Source organism: Hylaeus volcanicus, chromosome 3 (assembly GCF_026283585.1).
Source record: "Hylaeus volcanicus isolate JK05 chromosome 3, UHH_iyHylVolc1.0_haploid, whole genome shotgun sequence".
Taxonomy (NCBI): Eukaryota; Metazoa; Arthropoda; class Insecta; order Hymenoptera; family Colletidae; genus Hylaeus; species Hylaeus volcanicus.
In genome coordinates this window covers 24,407,919-24,427,423 of record NC_071978.1, presented here as the reverse complement: position 1 = coordinate 24,427,423, position 19,505 = coordinate 24,407,919, and the positions used below count along the sequence as shown (strand labels likewise).

Here is a 19,505-nt window from a genome sequence, read left to right as displayed (position 1 = left end):
AGAGAGAGAGAGAGAGAGAGAGAGAGAGAGAGAGAGAGAGAGAGAGAGAAGGCAGGTACACGCGAAGAGTCGAGAGAAATCTAATTAATCTAGTGCATACGAAACGTTGCCTTTTCAAAAATGAAATTTTTCGATACGATGAAACAAATTCAAGCTTAGATTGGCAATTTTTACAGCTCGCAGGAGGAAGGCACTTCTTGCAACACTGTGCATTGGTTTATCGAGAAAATTTAGAGAAACGTTTAACTCTCTTTACATGTTTTCGACACGCGAGTAGGCGCGAGGTACTCTGAAATACCCTGAAAACGATGGAAAGTAAGTGATTTAATCCTATTATCGATATGCATTAATTATTGTTTTTAAAATAATAGTATGATATTCGATTGGTTTATAATTATTCTGCAATTGTAAGTCTGCGTGTAGTAAAGATTACCTTTCAACTCGCATTACTTTTCACATCCCATTCTTGATGTTTAGTAACAGCCCTGTCGCATCAATTTTTTTTTAAGAACCAAATATGTTTCCGAATTCCTTTCCTATGGCGCAAAGATTCAACAGTTTCATAAGTACCTGAAAGGATAATAATTAAATTAATAGAAATGAAAAAAGATAAGCTTCCCTCTAAAGGGGACCATCGATACACGATCCTCGAAATTATTAGTTACGCGAGTGATCGGTGCAAAAAGTGTTTTTGTATTAAACGAGAAACGTTACGATGTCAATTTACATTACAATTACGAATAATAGTGAAAGAATACAAGAAGGGTGTAATAGGACACCCAGGATGAAAATGACGTCCGCCAGCGGGTAGGTCAAACACATCTTTACTTACGACTATATGCGTGTGCGTATTACACGAGTCATGGTATCTCGTGTTCCGTGATACTCACGCCGGTTCGTACGATTGATCGCCAGCAAAATTGTTCTCCGTCAAACAACGTCTTGCAATACATTCTGCAACACATAATAAAAGAGAGAATAAAAGTCGTTGAAATAGAACAAAGTTGAACGTACGAAGTCGGATCGCGTGACAACGGAAAACAACAATACGAAGCCTAAGTAACGTACTTCGTCTAATCTTCGTTCAAGTTCGAACGGGACGATTGAAATACAGAGTGTCCCAAAAATGTTGTAACACATTGAAAAGGATGGTTCGGGAGATGATTTGAAATAAATTTTTCCTTAGCGAAAATGTTGTCCGAGGCTTCGTTAAGGAGATATTAACAGAAAACCCCGACCAATCAGAGCGCGAGTATACCGTTGGAGCGGCCGTGGTAGCGAAGGCTTGAAGGAATGTCCTTCGATGCACGTCGAGTCACTTGTTCGCGTACAAGCGCGGCTGCTTAGCATATAGCCTTCGCTACCGCGGCCGCTCCAACGGTATCCGCGCGCTCTGATTGGTCAATTGGAAAAATTTATTTCAAATCACCTCCCGAACCATCCCTTTCAATGTGTTACAACATTTTTGGGATACTCTGTAGAAATTTAGGAAACGACAAACGAATACACGTTCTGTGGTAGAGGGCTGACACCCTCCATTTTCGCGCCAATTTCTCAAGCTTGTAGCGGGACGAAAGTATTCCATAAACACTTGCATATGCGAATACAAGCCACCTCTTTTCCAAACTACAGTCACATTACACACTCTAGTCACTCTGAATAAACGATAATAGCAAATTTGTTACATATTCACCTAATTCAATTTCAATTCTTTCAGACAATGTTTAACTGTTAACGAACGTCGTTGCAAGTGCAATAGAAACTGTCAATCTAACAGTAGCAAGCCGCTTCGCAACTCGTGGCGCCATCCAGCGGTGCTTAATATCACTAACTATTGGCGATGAAAGAATGATAAAACAGAGTAAGAGAAAATCTTTCTCCTCGAACGTGTAAAGGAAAACGTTGGATTCAGAAGATGTCGCAAATATTGTGCTCATGGTTTCAGAGTGACGATTTCTGTACCACATTTTTCTACAAGTAGAAACAAGCATGCTCTATAATTAACAACGCGTCAGTTTACCCGTAGAGCCTTATTCTATTCTTGAACTGTTCCACCGAAGAAAAGATAAGCCGGGGTTGCCGAGGGCCTGTGTTTTATTTATACAACCTTCTCTGTCTGACTATATTTATATATGTACTGAGAAAGCAACGACTTTAAACAGTGCGCAAATAAGTAAGAACGTTGCGTGTCTCCAAATTTCCAAATGAAATTTTCTGATTAGATAATAAAAGTTGAATATTTAACACTTTACTGCGCTCGCATTATTTTCCTCCACAAACATATTCATATCGATTGAATTTAGAAGAATGTTGATTTATCAGCGTCCATCGATAGATTGTACATGTATTAAATGCAATTAGAATGTTTGCGTTATCATTACAATATCAAATTTTAACTTCATAGCTGGATGAATGTGCTAAATGTCATTGATCTTTTACATCGATATTTCTTCATTACGGATATCGCGATACTTTATATAATGCAAAGCACCAGAGTCTCCTATAAAAATATATAGCTCTTTGTTCGTCAACCTAAATGTTAACCTAACCTACATCACTTCCCACGCAAAGAGAAAAGGAGAATGTCGTTAATGTGTGGAAAACATACGTTGTAATTCCATTTTTGTAAAACAAATTAATAATATGCGAATCTCGACTGATAAAGCTACCGATCTCACAGTCACAGGAACAAAGGTATTCGTGCATTGTTCGTGTACGACAATGTTCAAGGCCTTTTAGCAAACATTCGTTACACGAGCAAGAATGTATTATAAAAATATCTCGCAAATTTAAAGAAGATATTATCACGTCAACGTGTCCATCTTCTATTGTTTCGTGAAAATTCATTAAAATTAGTAATGAAACGATCAGCGGAAATGAACTGGAATTTCCGGTGTTGTCCGTTGAATCTGGTGTTGCGATTGGAGAGACGAATTACGTCTTAGGAGAAAGGACGAATAGCGTTGTGTTAAAAGAAGCTTAGAGGGAATCGGAAACTGTTGCTGACTCTCTTTCTTTCGCTCGTAAGCCGGCACCGGTTCACCATAAGAACCGACTGTGACGCGTGCCAACTACTCTGAAATTATTCTCGTGCGCAGAACACCGTTGCTTTCGCTGATCTCGTCAATTCGACCAGTCCACTTTATATTTCCTGACGTCGTTTCAACGCGGTAAGCTCTGAACGGTACACGATGGCGGCGGTTGACTGTTACCAGAATCAAGCCCAGGCCGAGAGTACCGGTCAACAGACACAAAACCAACAGCAACAGTCTCAGTCCCATCAGCAACAAGCCACCGCTGGAATTCCAGGCAAAGATGACGAGCGGAAGCTGTTCGTTGGTGGCCTATCGCGTAATACCACCGACAAGGAGCTGCGAGATCATTTTGGTAAATTCGGAGAGATCGAAAGTATCACCGTTAAAATTGATCCCTACACGGGAGTCTCGCGAGGCTTCGCATTCATGGTTTTCACCAATCCCAAGACGATCGACAAGCTTCTGGCTTCTGGGGAACACTACATCAATAAACGAAAGGTCGGTAATAATTTCAAGGAAATATTAACGCTCCGATTCGAACATTTCCGATTAAATCAATCCTGACCTCTTTACACGAATTTTTACGTTGTGTCCATCTTTTTGTTTCGACATAGGTGGATCCAAAACGGGTGAGTAAAAAGCCTCAGCATGGGAAAATTTTTGTGGGTGGTCTTACTCCGGAAATCACTGATGATGATATCAAATCGTATTTTGGACAATATGGTACTATCGTCGAATTACAAGCACCATTCGATAAGGTAAAAAACCAGAGAAAAGGATTCTGCTTCATAACATTTGACTCCAAGGAAGTCGTGTATAAATTACTCAAAACACCAAAACAAACGATAAACGGTAAAGAAGTGGATGTCAAAAAAGTAAAAGTTAATCCAGATTCGAGGAATCAAGGATTCTGGGGCCCGGGATACGGTTACGGTTACGGCGGTGGTTATGGCTACATTCCCGAATATTGTAATGGCTACCAAGGAGGCTACGACGATATATACGCGAACTTTGATTATGAAACTTACGACGGTTATGATAATATGGGATACGGAGCGCAAGGTAAGCCACGGGGAAATGGACAGGGACCACGTCAATTTCAAAGACATCAACCGTATTAAAATAAAGAGTATATGAATCTCACATACTCGAAATTTGGTGATAAAACAAGAACATAGTAAGGAGTAGACCAACTTTATCTAGATACAGTTTGAGACTGAGATACAGAAATTTGGGATAGAAGAACCTTTGGAATACTTGCAAGATTCCTATTCGAGCTCCAAATTTCTTAATCTTTGTATGTATGTACATTTGTATGTACATTTTCTAAAAAAGAAACGAATTTTTCATTGATCAGCAATCAGTGTAATTTATTAAGGCGAAAGGATCGTGTCTTTTTTTGTCTATGCACATTCTGTCACTTCTCATGTAAAACAATTATTAACAAGACTACTAAAATGGATGTTCAAATATTTTTTACTCGAATTCAATTTTTCATATGAAGAACTGCTTTTTTGAGACAGTGACTAATAATCAACTCATTACGATATTTTTGGAGTCGTATATTACGTGAAACTTAAAATGATTGATTTACTCCTGGTTTCTTGTTATTCATGATTCATAATACTAACATGTATATCTTATAATTTAATACTCTAATTATTCTTTAGCATCTTAAGTTGCATTACTAAAGTATTGTTTATTATATGCTTGGTGTTAATCTTATTATTAGAAACACAATGCTGTGTCGTTTATATTAGGACTTTATGTCTGTAAACAGTTTCAGTTCAGAAAGCACTTGTCAGTTAGAAATAATCGATAGATATAAAACAAATTATCATTCATGGACCAACGGTTCGACTCCTAATTAAACGTACTTCTTCCTCATAAATTTATAATCTAAACGTATTATCTATTATCATCTAATTGTTTATAATCTAAAATAAGTCCTGTAACTTATACAAATCATAAGGTATCATGAGAGGCATACGAATCATCGTATGTTATATGTAATGCGTGTATACATACATAACGATGTATACGTGTATGAGTTAGTATATAATAAAGTAGCGATTAAGAGAAAGATAAATATTTCAAAATGAATATAATTAAAATATGAACGTCCTGGGTAGATACGCGAAGAGTACGCGAGTGATAGAAGATGGTTACAAAATATTCTAAAATGGTTTCAAAAGTTACATCAGAAGGGGCAAGATGTATACTATAACATGCATGAAGTTCATTTCATAATATTATCTTTATCACTACGTCATGTATCTATTTTTTTATATTTCAGTTACAATGATAACTGAAAGTCTGTTTAATGCGATCAGTAGGTTTGGAAATTTGCTGCACTCGTGTACTCCTGTGTTATATTGAAGACATACAAATATGGCAAAAAGATTGTGTCTTGTTCTATATATATAAAAAAAAATGATTCGTAAACACTGAATCAACAGAATGTTTAAGGCATTGGAATAAACGAAAATAAAATTACTGTTATTTAGGCTACTATGACATTTCTTTCGCATTTGCTTTGAACAGCAGTTTCTGTCTGGTGTACAAAGACTGCTCTTCATATGGCAAGAAGACTGTTAATGCGTAGGGTATCATTTGACATGATACAAACCTTAGAGAATCTGACAGCTAATAGATCTTATGATTTCTTCGATGAAAAACTTTTAAACTTACACCGTAATTATAGCAAATGTAGATATGGCATTATGGGACTACATTTAGGTACATCGAAATTATATTGTACACAAGGCTGATAAGGCTTTAAACATTCAAGTTTTTCTCAGATGTTACAAAAGTATAGACAGTTTGGCTTAAATATAATTCATAATACACAAACACAATGAAAAATAAACTGTTCTCTTAAAAAAAAAGATTTTAAGCCAAGCTAATTGTGCTTTTGAAATTAAATCTGTATACTGTGTATACCATATTTGCTGCGTGTGGAAAATATATATATACATATATATATAAAAAAGAGAACAGAGTGTGAAATTAAAGGAAATAACACAAATATTTTGTTACTATTGATTACTATTCGCCTGTTTCACCCATGACACAGTGTATATTTTAATTATAACAAAAAATAAAATATTCATTATTCGAAAAGTACTTTGTAACATCCTTGTTCTAATTGAATCATAAGTATGAACAAAAGTATATACTTCGATCATTTGAAAAGTTATTTAAAATGTAAATCCTCCCTCATCCTAGTTTAAAAGCATCGAAATTAAATTGACTTTTAAACGTGAACATACAAGTTTAATTACCCTTTTTCGATCTAAATTTAGTTTCGAATCGAAATATATCGCAAACATTGTATAAAGTTGATAATTATGTATATGCAGAGAATTTTAGATAAACTCGTATTTACGTGTACGTATATATATAAAAAAAACCTCGGAATAGTAACGAACGTGAAAAAGTTTTTGAGTTATTCGATTCATATATCTGAAAATGATTTCTATGTGTAATATAAAATCGTAAGGATGTAGTGAACTCATTGGAAGCGCGTGTGCATTCATACATAAATGAATAATGCACGCGACCATATACATACGAATGGATAGGGAACATCTTAAGAAGATGTAGATATCGTATATATAGTATCGAAGTACAAAAATAAGTAATAAAGCGTAATAATATGGCCGACATCGCTAGTAAAGTCAAGATTGTGAACGTTAATGCAAGTGTAACGATTCATGAAAACGAAGCTGAAGTTTCGTTAATGGCAGTTGCATGGGTGTAAACGAACGGACAGACGGACAGTTGCAGTGTCATCACCTTGGTGTGCGTCGTATTGTACGGAAGCAAGCTTGTAGTGTCGGAAGTTCGAAAAGGAGCGACTCTGCTACTATGTCTCAGCGAAAATTGATAAAAGTTACGTCGCGATTAATGTTGCCTCTCTGGCCAAGAAAGTTCGCGATGTAGCCTCTTCCATAGTCGATGTTCATCGCGTTCGCGTTTATTCATCATCGATGTACCGAGAAGTATCGGAAACATTTCGTGCAACATTTCCGAAACCAAGTCGCATGAAATCTCCTGTTGTTGTTGTTCCCGTAACAACATTTGCCTATTGTCGTGGCATTCTTTGTCGTTACACACGACGTTTTCATTCTCGTTTAGTATCTCCGTTGTCATCGTTCTCAAGTGCCTTCTCTATCCCTCTCTCACACTCTTTACTCGCTATTTTCCGATCCTAATCGCGCGAAAACCAGTGTATGCATCGAGTGACGTACTAATACATTTGTCAATCTAAATTCCGGTAAGTTTATAAATGTATATCCCTCACGATGATGTACAGTTGCTCGAATGCTTGCATCCCAAATTGTTAGCGAGTAAAATGCATACTTTGCACTCGAGTTTTCAAAACAATACTGTAATTAAAGGGAGAATCGATAAAACATTCAATGTAAACATGCCTTTTACACAAGTCGCAAAGGTATTCCATCGAAGAAAATATTTTGGTACTCTTTTATATTAATATCTGGTTGCACCACCCCTGGTATGAGTTACGTTATCGGACTCATCGTAATGTTACCAGCTAGTTCTCGAAGCTCGCATTTGCACCAAGTTACATTATTATTTTGAAAACTAGAGTCTAAGATATTCGACCTGTGAAGAATTTAGAGATGGAAGTGTTCGAATACTTTCGTAAACAACTGTAAACTTGTACGCTTTCCTCGTGCTCGCTACACGTAATCCTTCAACAAGAATCGTCCGCTGCTCTTGTTTCTCGCGCATTGTTTATTTGTGACCGCTGATTCGTTGCGACTCGTGACTCTCTTCACGATACTATTCTATGAGACTTTTGCTCCGTTTGCTATATTTCCGGGATAAACAATCCGCCACTACGACACCGTATGAAAATTTTGTCGAGTTACTCTGGAAAGATTTGTTAAACTTTTCCCATTTGAAAATTCATCGAACAAGACGATGTTATTTGACGCGCACACGATAAATGCTCGTGTGATTTATATACAACGTAATCCTCCGTTATTTGTGCTATTTTATTCATGCGAAATTACAAACAATTCATTGCTCGCGAAAGTTTGATGAGGATTAAGCAAGAAACATTTCGATTTTCAATGAAATGTAGATTCTTGTGTAACAGTGGAAGCGTTCAATGTTTCATTCATTTAATATTTGTGTTTTACCTAATCATTTGATTTTAATAACATGTATGTGAAATGTATACTTAATTATATAGGTTAACAGTCCGGTTTTTGCATAAAATTATTCAGATAAATGGAAATTAACTGTAAAAAGAATTTGGGTATGTTTAAAGTGTGTATTCATGCTGCAATATTATTATGTATATGTAAATTCTAAATATATACACTATACTTGTATTATACATCACTTACTGGTACAAGATACCATTAATCAGACACTGATTAATTAAAGAGTGAGAGACTCATAACTTTTTCTTTCCTGTTTTACATAGTGTTATCTTTTTATAGTTGTATCTCTCTTCTATATACACATATGTAATGCTTATTAAATTTGTTTCTACACTTTGATAATCCATAAAATACATGTAAAGCATTTTGTTTAAATTAAAATATAATATTACATTATATTTAATTTCCCCAATGATCAAAAAAAATTTTATAGTAAATTTACAATAAACTGATTAAATGTGTACTACGAATAGATTTTGCAGCATGATAAAATAATTCTTGTAATAAAGGTATAGTTGTAAAATGTTATAAACCTTTTAACTAATAAATTTTAAGTATACAAAATTTTCAAAATAACAATAATTTACAGGTATGAGGTGGACGATTCATTCCAGAATGCATCGCATTTATTAGACATTTTGGATATAAACGGACTTCCTTGTTGACACAACGGCAAAGTGTTCTTGTTTGGTACATAGAATAGAAGGAAAAGATGTCCCAATTAAGTATTAGTACAGGAAAGAGAGGGAGGAGTGTTGCAAGCTCCTCTGCATCCACAGTATCGTCGTTGAGCAGTTCGACTGACTTAGCAAGCCTATTCGAATGTCCGGTTTGCTTCGATTACGTTCTTCCACCAATCCTGCAGTGTCAAAGTGGACACCTTGTTTGTAGTACTTGCCGACCAAAGCTTAATTGCTGTCCTACCTGTAGAGGTCCATTAGGTATGTAAAACTAAAATGTAATTAAAATCTTTGAATAGTACGTCTGCAATGTAGGCTTTATTTGGAAACAAATATTTAACAAATGACTGTATTTTCAATACAGGTAATATCCGCAACCTGGCTATGGAAAAAGTGGCAGGTAATGTAATGTTTCCTTGCAAGTATTCAACGAGTGGATGCACAGCTTCTTTGCTGCATACTGAAAAGGTAGATCACGAAGATGCGTGCGAATTCCGTCCATACAGTTGTCCTTGTCCAGGTGCTTCTTGTAAATGGCAAGGATCTCTTGAACAAGTAATGCCGCATCTTGTTATGAGTCACAAAAGTATTACAACTCTTCAAGGTAGTGTCCCTGAATAAGACACTCAACTTTATTTCTTATAATTAGAAAGATAACTACAATGTTCTTTTACAGGAGAAGACATTGTTTTTTTAGCAACTGATATTAATCTTCCTGGTGCTGTGGACTGGGTAATGATGCAGTCTTGTTTCGGTCATCATTTTATGCTAGTGCTTGAAAAGCAAGAAAAGTATGATGGACACCAACAATTTTTTGCAATTGTTCAACTGATTGGCTCAAGAAAACAGGCAGAAAACTTTGCTTACAGGTAAATATGCGCTTTTTGTAATATATTTCGATAATAATTTAACGTTAATTCTAATGCTAAACAGACTAGAACTGAATGGACATAAAAGGCGTCTGACATGGGAAGCTATGCCACGTTCTATTCACGAAGGTGTTTCATCTGCTATCTTAAATTCAGACTGCCTTGTATTTGACACCTCTATTGCACAGTTATTTGCTGATAATGGAAATCTAGGAATAAATGTTACAATTTCCATGGCATGAGGAAAGCTGGAAAAAGCAGTGTGAAATCATTTAAACGTATTGAGCAGTCTTTGGATCGTAATTTCATCTTCATATTGAGGATTGCCCGTTATGTACATACAGCATTTTTTTACGTTACCACAGATAAATATTAGCAATATGGATGTTAGGAAATGTTTGGAATATGTTGGTGAAGTACAGAAATCAAACGCTCAGTTACAGGACCTCTCTTTAGAAGCTTTAAAGTGTACTTGTATGTGATATTAACACAACATGAATACAATAAACAACCTTTCTGTATATTTACGTTGACTTTAAAGCTTTGGGTACTGGGTGAAGCATCGATTCCAAAAAGTACCTGACACCTATTGCACATAGATATCATTTTTTTTTTTTTTTTTTTTTTGTAGTTATTTCTTACTAAACCAGTTTTTATAAAACAATATATTTTATGAAAAGGACTATAATTTTTGCCGAAATGTCTATTATACTTTGTTTATATACGATATGGCAATGCAAACCGAAACTTGAAGCACATACCTGAAGAAGTCTATATACGTAATCTTGTTAGTGTATAATAATTGAATTGAACGCGTTAAGCACACATCTGTCATTATTTATTCTCATTTAGGAACTTCATACGCTCGCATATTTATTATCATCGCCTAATTTTGTGTATTACCATTTTAAAATTAGTTTTCTTCTGTAATAAATTTACTTTTTGTTACAAATACATGCCACGTTACATTGTAACTGAGTTTCCCGTGCTTGATGGTATTGTAAATTGTATATTTCGTACTTCCTGTATATTACGAAAAAATAATTTGTATTATCTTATTCAAAATTTTAATTATAAAGCTGAAATTTCATACTGAATAAGAAAGCATATCAAATCAAAAGTTATTAGTATATTCATAAATGCAATGTCAAGGGGTTATAATTACTGCAATGTGCTTAACAAAGGAGAACTTACCAATTCTTTCTTGGTGCGTGATGTTGATTAATTGTTGCGAATTTCAAGGTTATCGATAACGCTATTCAGTAAATTTCAGTTTTGCAGAGATGAAATATTAAAGTACATGTATTAGCAATACACACGGGAACACGAAAGTAGTTAGTATACGATAAGCAGGTGCAAAAATGATAGAAATAAATTTGCGCAGTCTCATCCTTTTTTACTAATCCTGAAACAGATGAATGTAATATAAAGAGAAATGTTACAATTTCAAGTGTATAGAATCATTAAATTGTTGCATAGTAGTTTTATAAGTAATCAATTGTACATAATCTTTAAGTTATCGTTCTTATAAAACTTTTTAGTACCATCTATTAAAACTTCGGTCAAAGATTATGATTTAGTATAATTTATCTTTGGAAGTTAGTTTTGAAAAAAAAATGCGTAACAAGGTATAGACGTAAGAGATCACAAATGTTTACGTGAAAACTTAATTTACTGCAACATTATGACAGATGCTAAACTACGATGACAAAATGGCGATACGTTTGAATAGAGTTGAAACTATACGAGCTTGATCTTGGTGTAATTTGAAATTCTAAAAGACCGGAACGAAGTACGGAAGAGGATGATCGTGCAAAGATTTTTGACAAATTCAATTTTATTACGAGAAAGATATGACGTAATGGAAATTCCAAAAGCACGATCGAAACGTTTTTCATTGAATCGTGACTCTTACGTCATTATTAATCGCATACGAAATATTGGAACATTCCAAGCGTAGACGAAAAGTTACTGTAAATAGAACAAACTTTATATGTGATAAAGCTATTAATTGATAATGTAAATTAACATGCCGACATGCATATATTATGAAGTTCAAAGGAATATGGGAACCAATTGCATGTATGCATATGTATAAGTATATATAAATATACGAACGTATATGGTACATAAATATATAAAAATGTATTTATATATATGTATATATATGCGTGTAAGGCGTATGACTATGTGTTATGTTTACATAAGTGTATTAAATGAAACATTTAATTTCGATGAATTTTAAGTCTAAGCAGTTTTGGCGGTTACTGAAAAAAAATATTCAAGTTTAATTTTCACGTTAATTGTTATTCGAACAGTCTATATAAGAATACCTTCTCGTCTTATGCTTACGATGCACCAATGGAATCACAAAATTCGCACACTTAGACATCACCACAAGCATCCATTTGAAAGCCATTACACGAAAAAAGGCTTTATCAGAGGAATAGGACGAACTGTTCGGTGAAACGTTAACGAAAGATAAAACACACGACAATTAAACACGATATTGTTAAAATGTCGTTGGTAAAAATCGTACCAAGTATTAAAGTGCGAATTTCATTACAAGGATACTATAATGCTAAGATATATGTACATATAATTTAATAAGATATAAATCTAGAATTAATCATAACGTAATGTTTAATCTTTTATTACAATAATTTATTCTTACAGATCGATAATAACGATACGCAGATATTTTTAACCGATGCGATTATTAAAAGCGATAAACTTAATCCCTTACTGCGTAACTTTTTATATAATTTCAAGAATAACAGTAAAGCGATATTTTTTCAAATTTAGTCTCTAGAGTTATAGTAAATTTTACTTGTTCTTGGAAATATTTCGTAATTCATGGTACTCGAGTGAACTGAGTTATTTTTTCAAACGGATAACTTCACACTTTGAAGGAAAATAATTCAGCGGTAAGGGTTTAACGGTACAGACGCTTATGTTAACATCACGGTTTGTAATTCGGTTGTATCTACTTTATAGATTTTGATGAAATCTTTGTTATGATACCGATTCTTATGCATAATTTTAGTTTGATAATTTATTATCGATTAGGTATGGAATTATAAACGAATACTTCGATATCAACTGTACTAAATATAACACCATGAATCCTGTTCCTAAGCGTCAAATAAATTTGTTCTTAAAATAATATGGTTTAGGGACATTTTTGTTGGATTCCTTATACCGCATTTAAATTCAAAAAAGGGAATGGAAAGAAGCGTTTGAAATTTTTGTATCCAGTTTTATTCAACAGTCAGTGAATGAATTTGAATGTATGTGTTACATAACGATTTCATTTGTAGTTATAACTGTAAATCTTGACAATTCGAAACATTTTTCAGCTTTGATTTACCGAGATTTAACTGTATTTCGATGCCGATACATGTTCAAACTGATCATTGATCGATAATTTATGGAAACAAACCTCGTTTTTAATTTTTACTTTTTTGATGTTTGTTCTATACTTCGTCGAGGAGGTCGCCACGATAGAAACACAAGTAGAGTCACCTAGAGACAACTAAGTACTATTACGAAGACAAATAATGCTAGCTCGTTAGATCGTCTATATTCGATATACATCGTGCTTGCGGGAATTCTACTTGTTGCTTGGAAGCACGAGCCATAGTCGGCGTTTTTCTGAGAAGGTTTTTAAGAAGTTTAAACGGATTGTTGCACGAGAAGAAAATGGCCAACTATCACAAGCCGGAATCAAAAACCATCCAGGAATTGAAGGATATCGCGACGAAGCTGCGAATTCATTCAATCGATGCCACGCAAGCCAGCAAATCCGGGTACGTGCAGCAATTTTATGTTTTATTATAATTATTTCATTAATCGATTGTATACCGAATAATTTGTTCACAAGTCGATGTTTAACGACCAATTGTACATGCGATTGTGCAATTACGAGTCATGATTTATAAAAAGAAAAAATCAAAAGTTTGGATAATCGCGCGCAAAAATTACCACGATGTAAGCGACATGAGAGAGTGATTGCTTTATTTCTCCGTTGCGATAATTTATCTGCAAACGATAGTCGATTATGTTACACAGCATCGCGTTCAACGTCTTCTTTCATTTTTCATCATCGAGATTGCGATGCTGGATATTTTTTCAGCGACTTGGCATTGATCCAAAGTTAGATTGTTCGCTTTTGCGATTCATCGAAGCCTTTAGTGTCACACCACTTTTTCAGCGTGTTACATCACAATTGTTAGTTCAAGGTAGTCTTATGACTGCATATCATGTTTATGCAGTTTACTAGAAACCGGAATCACGTCAACGTTCTGTTATATATGTGTTTCATTATCTTTACGATGTTTTATTTCCATCAGTTATTCATAATTAAATGACGAAGACAAAATACTGTAACTCAAAAAATTAAATAGATATATAGTCTAGCTTTCCATTGATAAATACAGTGGTAGAAAGAACGTATATAAAAATGCATTTACAACGTAGCGTGTGTCACAGGATACACGTTGCACGATTAAAAATACTAGTTTACATTCTAGTAAGCTGTAAACGTAATTAGTACTTTGGTGTGACAAATTGAAAGTTTTCAGCGTGAGAGTCGTCGAGGTGGAATCTCGAGAACCTTCATTTTTCTTACGCATAGTTTTGCACATAGCAACGGCATCTGCGACACGTGCACGATACGAGAATGATACAGGCTATGAAATTATTACATAACATTCGTACGATGAAATCGAACGATCACGAGCACGACAAAGTTTCATGTTTTCACTGAAAATATAACTCCAGATTTTTCAGGGTTAACCGCGATAAAGAAGTAAATGTAACCGTACGATAAATGTACATCGTACGACTCGTTAATTTTCCCGCGGGCCTTCTAAAAATATATTTATTGTAAAACTAACGTGGTTTTTTCCATTAGTCTTCGAGATAACGGAATTCGATAACGACCATGGGGTTTTTTTTTTATACGGAACTCATGTAGTAGATAACTGCAAAAAGAACCATGAAGTAGAAATAATTCAATAACGTTACTTTCGTAAAATTATAATTTTTTATAACAACAGAAGTGAGATTTCACTTCAATTAATTTTCTAAAGAATAATGACTCGTTAAAAAAAAAAAGAATGGTATTCCTTTCGGGATATATTGCATGTTTCAGGGTAACACGTGTACGTAGGAGGTAACGTTCAAGCCTCATTCACACTGTCAGTGACGTAACTAACAATTCTGAGGGCCCTAAAACATATTATGTTGGATAGAATCACAGATACCTATAGATGTCCTTAGTTACACCACTGCTCATTATAGAATGCACGTACAGTTTGATTTGTTATTCGGTGTAATTTATTTGATATTTCACATTTTTTGAATGAGAATATTGGCGATCACCTTGTCACGTGTTATACATGGCGAGACGCGGAGTAAAAGTCCAGAAATTTCCCCCTCCTTCGCGTGCAGCGCAAACGCATTGATTTTGAAATGTCCTATAATCCGAGGGGAAGAAAGTAGGGAGGTTGCGACGCACAGTAACTTCCGAAAGGTCTCTCCCCTCAGTTGTTATCGAACGTTCGTCCGGTGACGATTTCGAGAAGCCCATACCCTTCCTTCTAGTTCACGATGGTGCGTGATTCGAACATGGAAAAACTCCAAGACCTTGCGAACAGGCTTCGCATTGAATGTATTCAGGCTACCGAGGCATCGAAAAGTGGGTACGATGAAACCAAACATTTAACGCCTACTTTTTTTTAGTAAAGTTCTCATATTTTCTAACTATTTTCACTTAACAATTATTTTATCGCTACACAGCTTTACATTGGTATTTTCGTACGTTTAAAGTTTCCCCTTCAAACGGTCGATATAACTGCTTCTAATCGTTTCTCAAATTACGAAGACGTGTGATAATTCGTTATTAATGCCATTAGCTGAACACTTCGTTCAAATTAATTCTAATTATTTGGTAAGGATGACGTACAAGGGACAAATATTTAAAAATATTCCACTCGTAATACTTTTGCGTCTCTGCAGAATTCAATAGAAAGTGATGTTTCATTGCAATATAAATTCTGCGCTGGACATAAAATTTATTGTACTTTGTACGTTATTCTGGATTATTTACTTGGTTTCCTTTGCGTTAGATACCTTACCTATCGTAATAGATTGATAAAGATAGTAAAATTGTTGACCAATTTTACGATTGGTGTTCTCTATCGTTGAACGAGTACTCGTCGACATTGATCGGCGTCGCAATCATTTATTTTCAAATTTATCGTGATATGCGATAACTCGCGCAATTAATAGATATTGAGTATACATATTAGTAGAATTTGAATTAGTTGTGATATGGTGAACACGAGTAACAGACATGAAGAAATGTGGGAAAAAATATACACATGTTTGGAATTACAACCTTGGAATGTTTCCTAAAGACAAATAATATTCCGTTATATATTTGAATTAATTCCGACTTATAAATTTTATTTTATTTTATCATAATTAATATATTATTATTATATTCATCATACTATGTTACTATCTTTTTTTTTTTTTGACTATTCAAAACCATTCTACTAGCGTTGAACATGCTACTATTTTTGTTTTACATGAAAAATATTATTCTTCCTCCTATTTCATGCATTACACGTTGCGTAATAAAGAATTTTTGCTACTTTCGGTTTTTTTTGTGTTTCACGGTCGTGTGATTGAGATAATCGATCCTTGACCTTTAAAGATAATAGTTTTCGTAGATTTCCCCAATTTTTAATATCATCAAATTACATAATTGGTACTCGTAGAATGAAAAAGACTAGTAGTAAGTATTTTCCAATAAAATTAAAAAAAAAAAATTTTTTTTTTTTGTAATGGCTATCTATTTTTTTTTCATTTTCTAGTCATCCAACATCATGTTCCTCGATGGCAGAAATTATGTCCGTGTTGTTTTTCCATACAATGCGTTACAAAGTATCGGCACCGCGCGATCCGAGCAGCGACAGATTTGTTCTGAGCAAAGGTCATGCAGCACCTATTCTTTATGCAGGTAACATTTTTGCATACATCTATATTAAACGATTCTCACGCTATGTACGATAAGATCACGCGATACTTATTACACATATATATCATTGTAGCATGGGCACAGGCAGGTCTTTTCCCAACCAGTGAATTGCTGAATTTGAGAAAAATTGATAGCGATTTGGAAGGTCATCCTACTCCACGACTTAACTTTGTTGATGTGGGAACTGGTTCCCTTGGACAAGGTCTCTCTGTTGCAGCAGGCATGGCCTATGTTGGAAAAAATTTCGACAAGGCTAATTATCGGTAATAATCATCGACAGAATAAGAAAGATTTTATTTGTAAAATATATAAATAAAATAATGGTAATGCATGTACAGCGTGTACTGTCTAATTGGTGATGGAGAAGCAGCAGAAGGTTCCATTTGGGAAGCACTTCATTTTTCGTCTTACTACAAATTAGACAATCTCTGCGCGATCTTCGACATAAATCGCCTGGGTCAGAGCGAGCCCACGTCTCTTCAACACAACATGGAAGTTTACCGTAAAAGACTCGAAGCTTTTGGTTTTAACGCTTTGGTTGTCGATGGTCACGATGTCGAAGAATTGGCTAAGGTATGTTTCGGATCGGGAATTATTAGGTTGTCCCGAAAGTTTCTTTCGCGAGTTGCACTCAATTATTTCATGCGGTCGTGTTTATATAAATAGACAATCTAATTTCATAGATGTTCATGTTGTAACAGTAATGGAGCAAAATGAATCGTGCACAATTCAGTAATGTAACATAAAACATAAAATATTGTGCATGTATTACACATTAATAAAGCGAAAGAAACTTTTGGGACAACATAATATTTGAGTATACGGAAAATGTAAAATGGAACTTTACAGGCCTTCCACGAAGCACAAAATACGAAAGAACGCCCAACTGCTATTCTAGCAAAAACCTTTAAGGGCAAGCACTTCCCCAATATCGAAGATCTAGAAAACTGGCATGGGAAACCTCTTGGCAACAAAGCCAATGAAGTAATTCAGCATTTAACCGGAATGTTGAAAAACCCTGGCCCCCTTGGGTTGCACCCCCAGAAACCACTGGTTGACGATGCTCCACTCGTAGACATCAGCAATATTAAGCTAGCATCTCCTCCAAGTTATAAACTGGGAGAACAAGTAGCTTCAAGATTGGCTTATGGCACTGCTCTAGCTAAGGTTTGTACACTTTCTTTTGTAAGCAAAAAAGTTTATTTTTCTTGTACATCTTTTAATATTATTTTTTGTTTTAGCTGGCCAAAAATAATCCTCGCGTAATCGCTCTGGACGGTGACACGAAAAACTCTACGTTCGCGGAAAAAATTAAGACCGTCGATCCAGCCCGATTCATCGAAGGTTTTATCGCTGAACAAAACGTTGTAGGAGTTGCGATAGGTGCAGCCTGCAGAGACAGAACCGTTGCGTTCGTGTCTGCCTTTGCAACCTTCTTCACACGCGCCTTTGATCAGGTATGTATCGACTAGCGAATGTACAGTTAAATATTTTACTACACTTGTTTTAAACAATTAATGTATACGAATAATCTTTAATTTCGCAGATCCGTATGGGTGCTATTTCACAAACCAATGTTAACTTTGTTGGTTCCCATTGTGGTGTTTCAATCGGAGAAGATGGTCCATCACAGATGGGTTTGGAGGATATAGCTATGTTCCGTACGGTACCTGGTTCCACCGTCTTCTACCCGAGCGATGCTGTTTCAACAGAACGTGCCGTTGAACTAGCAGCTAATACGAAAGGCATATGTTTCGTACGTACTTCCCGCCCTGCTACCGCGGTTCTATATAAAAATGACGAACCATTCGCCGTTGGCAAGGGTAAGGTGGTTAAATCTTCCCCAAAAGATCGAGTACTCGTTGTCGGAGCTGGTGTAACTCTACACGAGGCACTCAAAGCTGCTGACGAATTGTCTAAAGCTGGAATAAACGTTCGAGTAATCGATCCGTTCACAATTAAACCACTCGATGCTCAATTGATTCTAAAGAACGCCAAAGAGGTTGGTGGTAAGGTCATTACGGTCGAAGATCATTACGCGGAAGGTGGTTTAGGCGATGCAGTTTTGTCGGTAGTTGCTTTGGAAAAGAATGTTGTAGTTAAAAAGCTGGCCGTTACGGAAGTTCCTCGTTCTGGACCACCAAACGTATTGTTGGAGAAATATGGAATTAGTGCGAACAAAATCGTCGCTGCCGTTCAAGAAGTTTTAAAGTTGTAAACTTTAACAATTATACAGAATCATCGACGCTATCGCGTCAAAAAAGGAGATACGCAGAACATACTGCCACATAAAAAATTTATACGAACCCGCATTGTATTTGTAAAATGCAAGTATAAGGAAAATTAGTGCATTCCATCTTGTTTTTATACATTTAATATATGCATGAAGATAAAAAATTTGGTTTGTATTAATGTATAACAGAATAAGGGTGCTACACGAAGAAAAATTCCTCTTTGTATGTATACATATATGTTGTACAGAAAAACATTGAACCTCAAAACTGTATTGAAGTTTTATACATGAAAATTTTATTTTATACGAAAATTTGATACATGTAATATTTATGGATTACAGAAACTTTATTACCCCTACAAAAGTGCAGCGGTGATTTTTGAACTGTTTCTATGGTGAAACCAATGTTACGAATAAATAGATGTATTTGCAGAAAAAGGAC

At 35.1% G+C, this 19,505-nt stretch overlaps 3 protein-coding genes across 6 annotated transcripts; all 3 read left to right on the top strand.

The window, feature by feature from the left end:
* Window positions 1–2,931: 2,931 nt before the first annotated feature.
* LOC128873352 (RNA-binding protein squid-like) lies at window positions 2,932–6,302 on the top strand. The gene is made up of 2 exons (XM_054116877.1): window positions 2,932–3,533; window positions 3,650–6,302. Exons 1-2 carry the CDS (start codon window positions 3,192–3,194, stop codon window positions 4,154–4,156), a joined length of 849 nt encoding a protein of 282 aa, XP_053972852.1. The 5' UTR covers window positions 2,932–3,191; the 3' UTR covers window positions 4,157–6,302.
* A 360-nt stretch (window positions 6,303–6,662) lies between these two features.
* LOC128873353 (E3 ubiquitin-protein ligase SIAH1-like) lies at window positions 6,663–12,878 on the top strand. 3 transcript variants are annotated; one of them, XM_054116879.1, is made up of 5 exons: window positions 6,663–7,314; window positions 8,823–9,174; window positions 9,278–9,517; window positions 9,590–9,782; window positions 9,847–12,878. In XM_054116879.1, the coding sequence occupies exons 2-5, from the start codon at window positions 8,946–8,948 to the stop codon at window positions 10,022–10,024; spliced, it is 840 nt and encodes a 279-aa protein (XP_053972854.1). In that variant the 5' UTR covers window positions 6,663–7,314; window positions 8,823–8,945; the 3' UTR covers window positions 10,025–12,878. The 3 variants fall into 3 exon arrangements, with proteins under 3 accessions (XP_053972854.1, XP_053972855.1, XP_053972856.1); XM_054116880.1 differs by lacking the exon at window positions 6,663–7,314 and adding an exon at window positions 7,328–8,325; XM_054116881.1 differs by lacking the exon at window positions 6,663–7,314 and adding an exon at window positions 8,343–8,742.
* A 504-nt stretch (window positions 12,879–13,382) lies between these two features.
* LOC128874080 (transketolase-like protein 2) lies at window positions 13,383–19,501 on the top strand. 2 transcript variants are annotated; one of them, XM_054118362.1, is made up of 7 exons: window positions 13,383–13,591; window positions 16,667–16,812; window positions 16,904–17,093; window positions 17,169–17,403; window positions 17,680–17,997; window positions 18,072–18,287; window positions 18,377–19,501. In XM_054118362.1, the coding sequence occupies exons 1-7, from the start codon at window positions 13,485–13,487 to the stop codon at window positions 19,046–19,048; spliced, it is 1,884 nt and encodes a 627-aa protein (XP_053974337.1). In that variant the 5' UTR covers window positions 13,383–13,484; the 3' UTR covers window positions 19,049–19,501. The 2 variants fall into 2 exon arrangements, with proteins under 2 accessions (XP_053974337.1, XP_053974338.1); XM_054118363.1 differs by lacking the exon at window positions 13,383–13,591 and adding an exon at window positions 15,318–15,487.
* The last annotated feature ends 4 nt before the right edge of the window (window positions 19,502–19,505 follow it).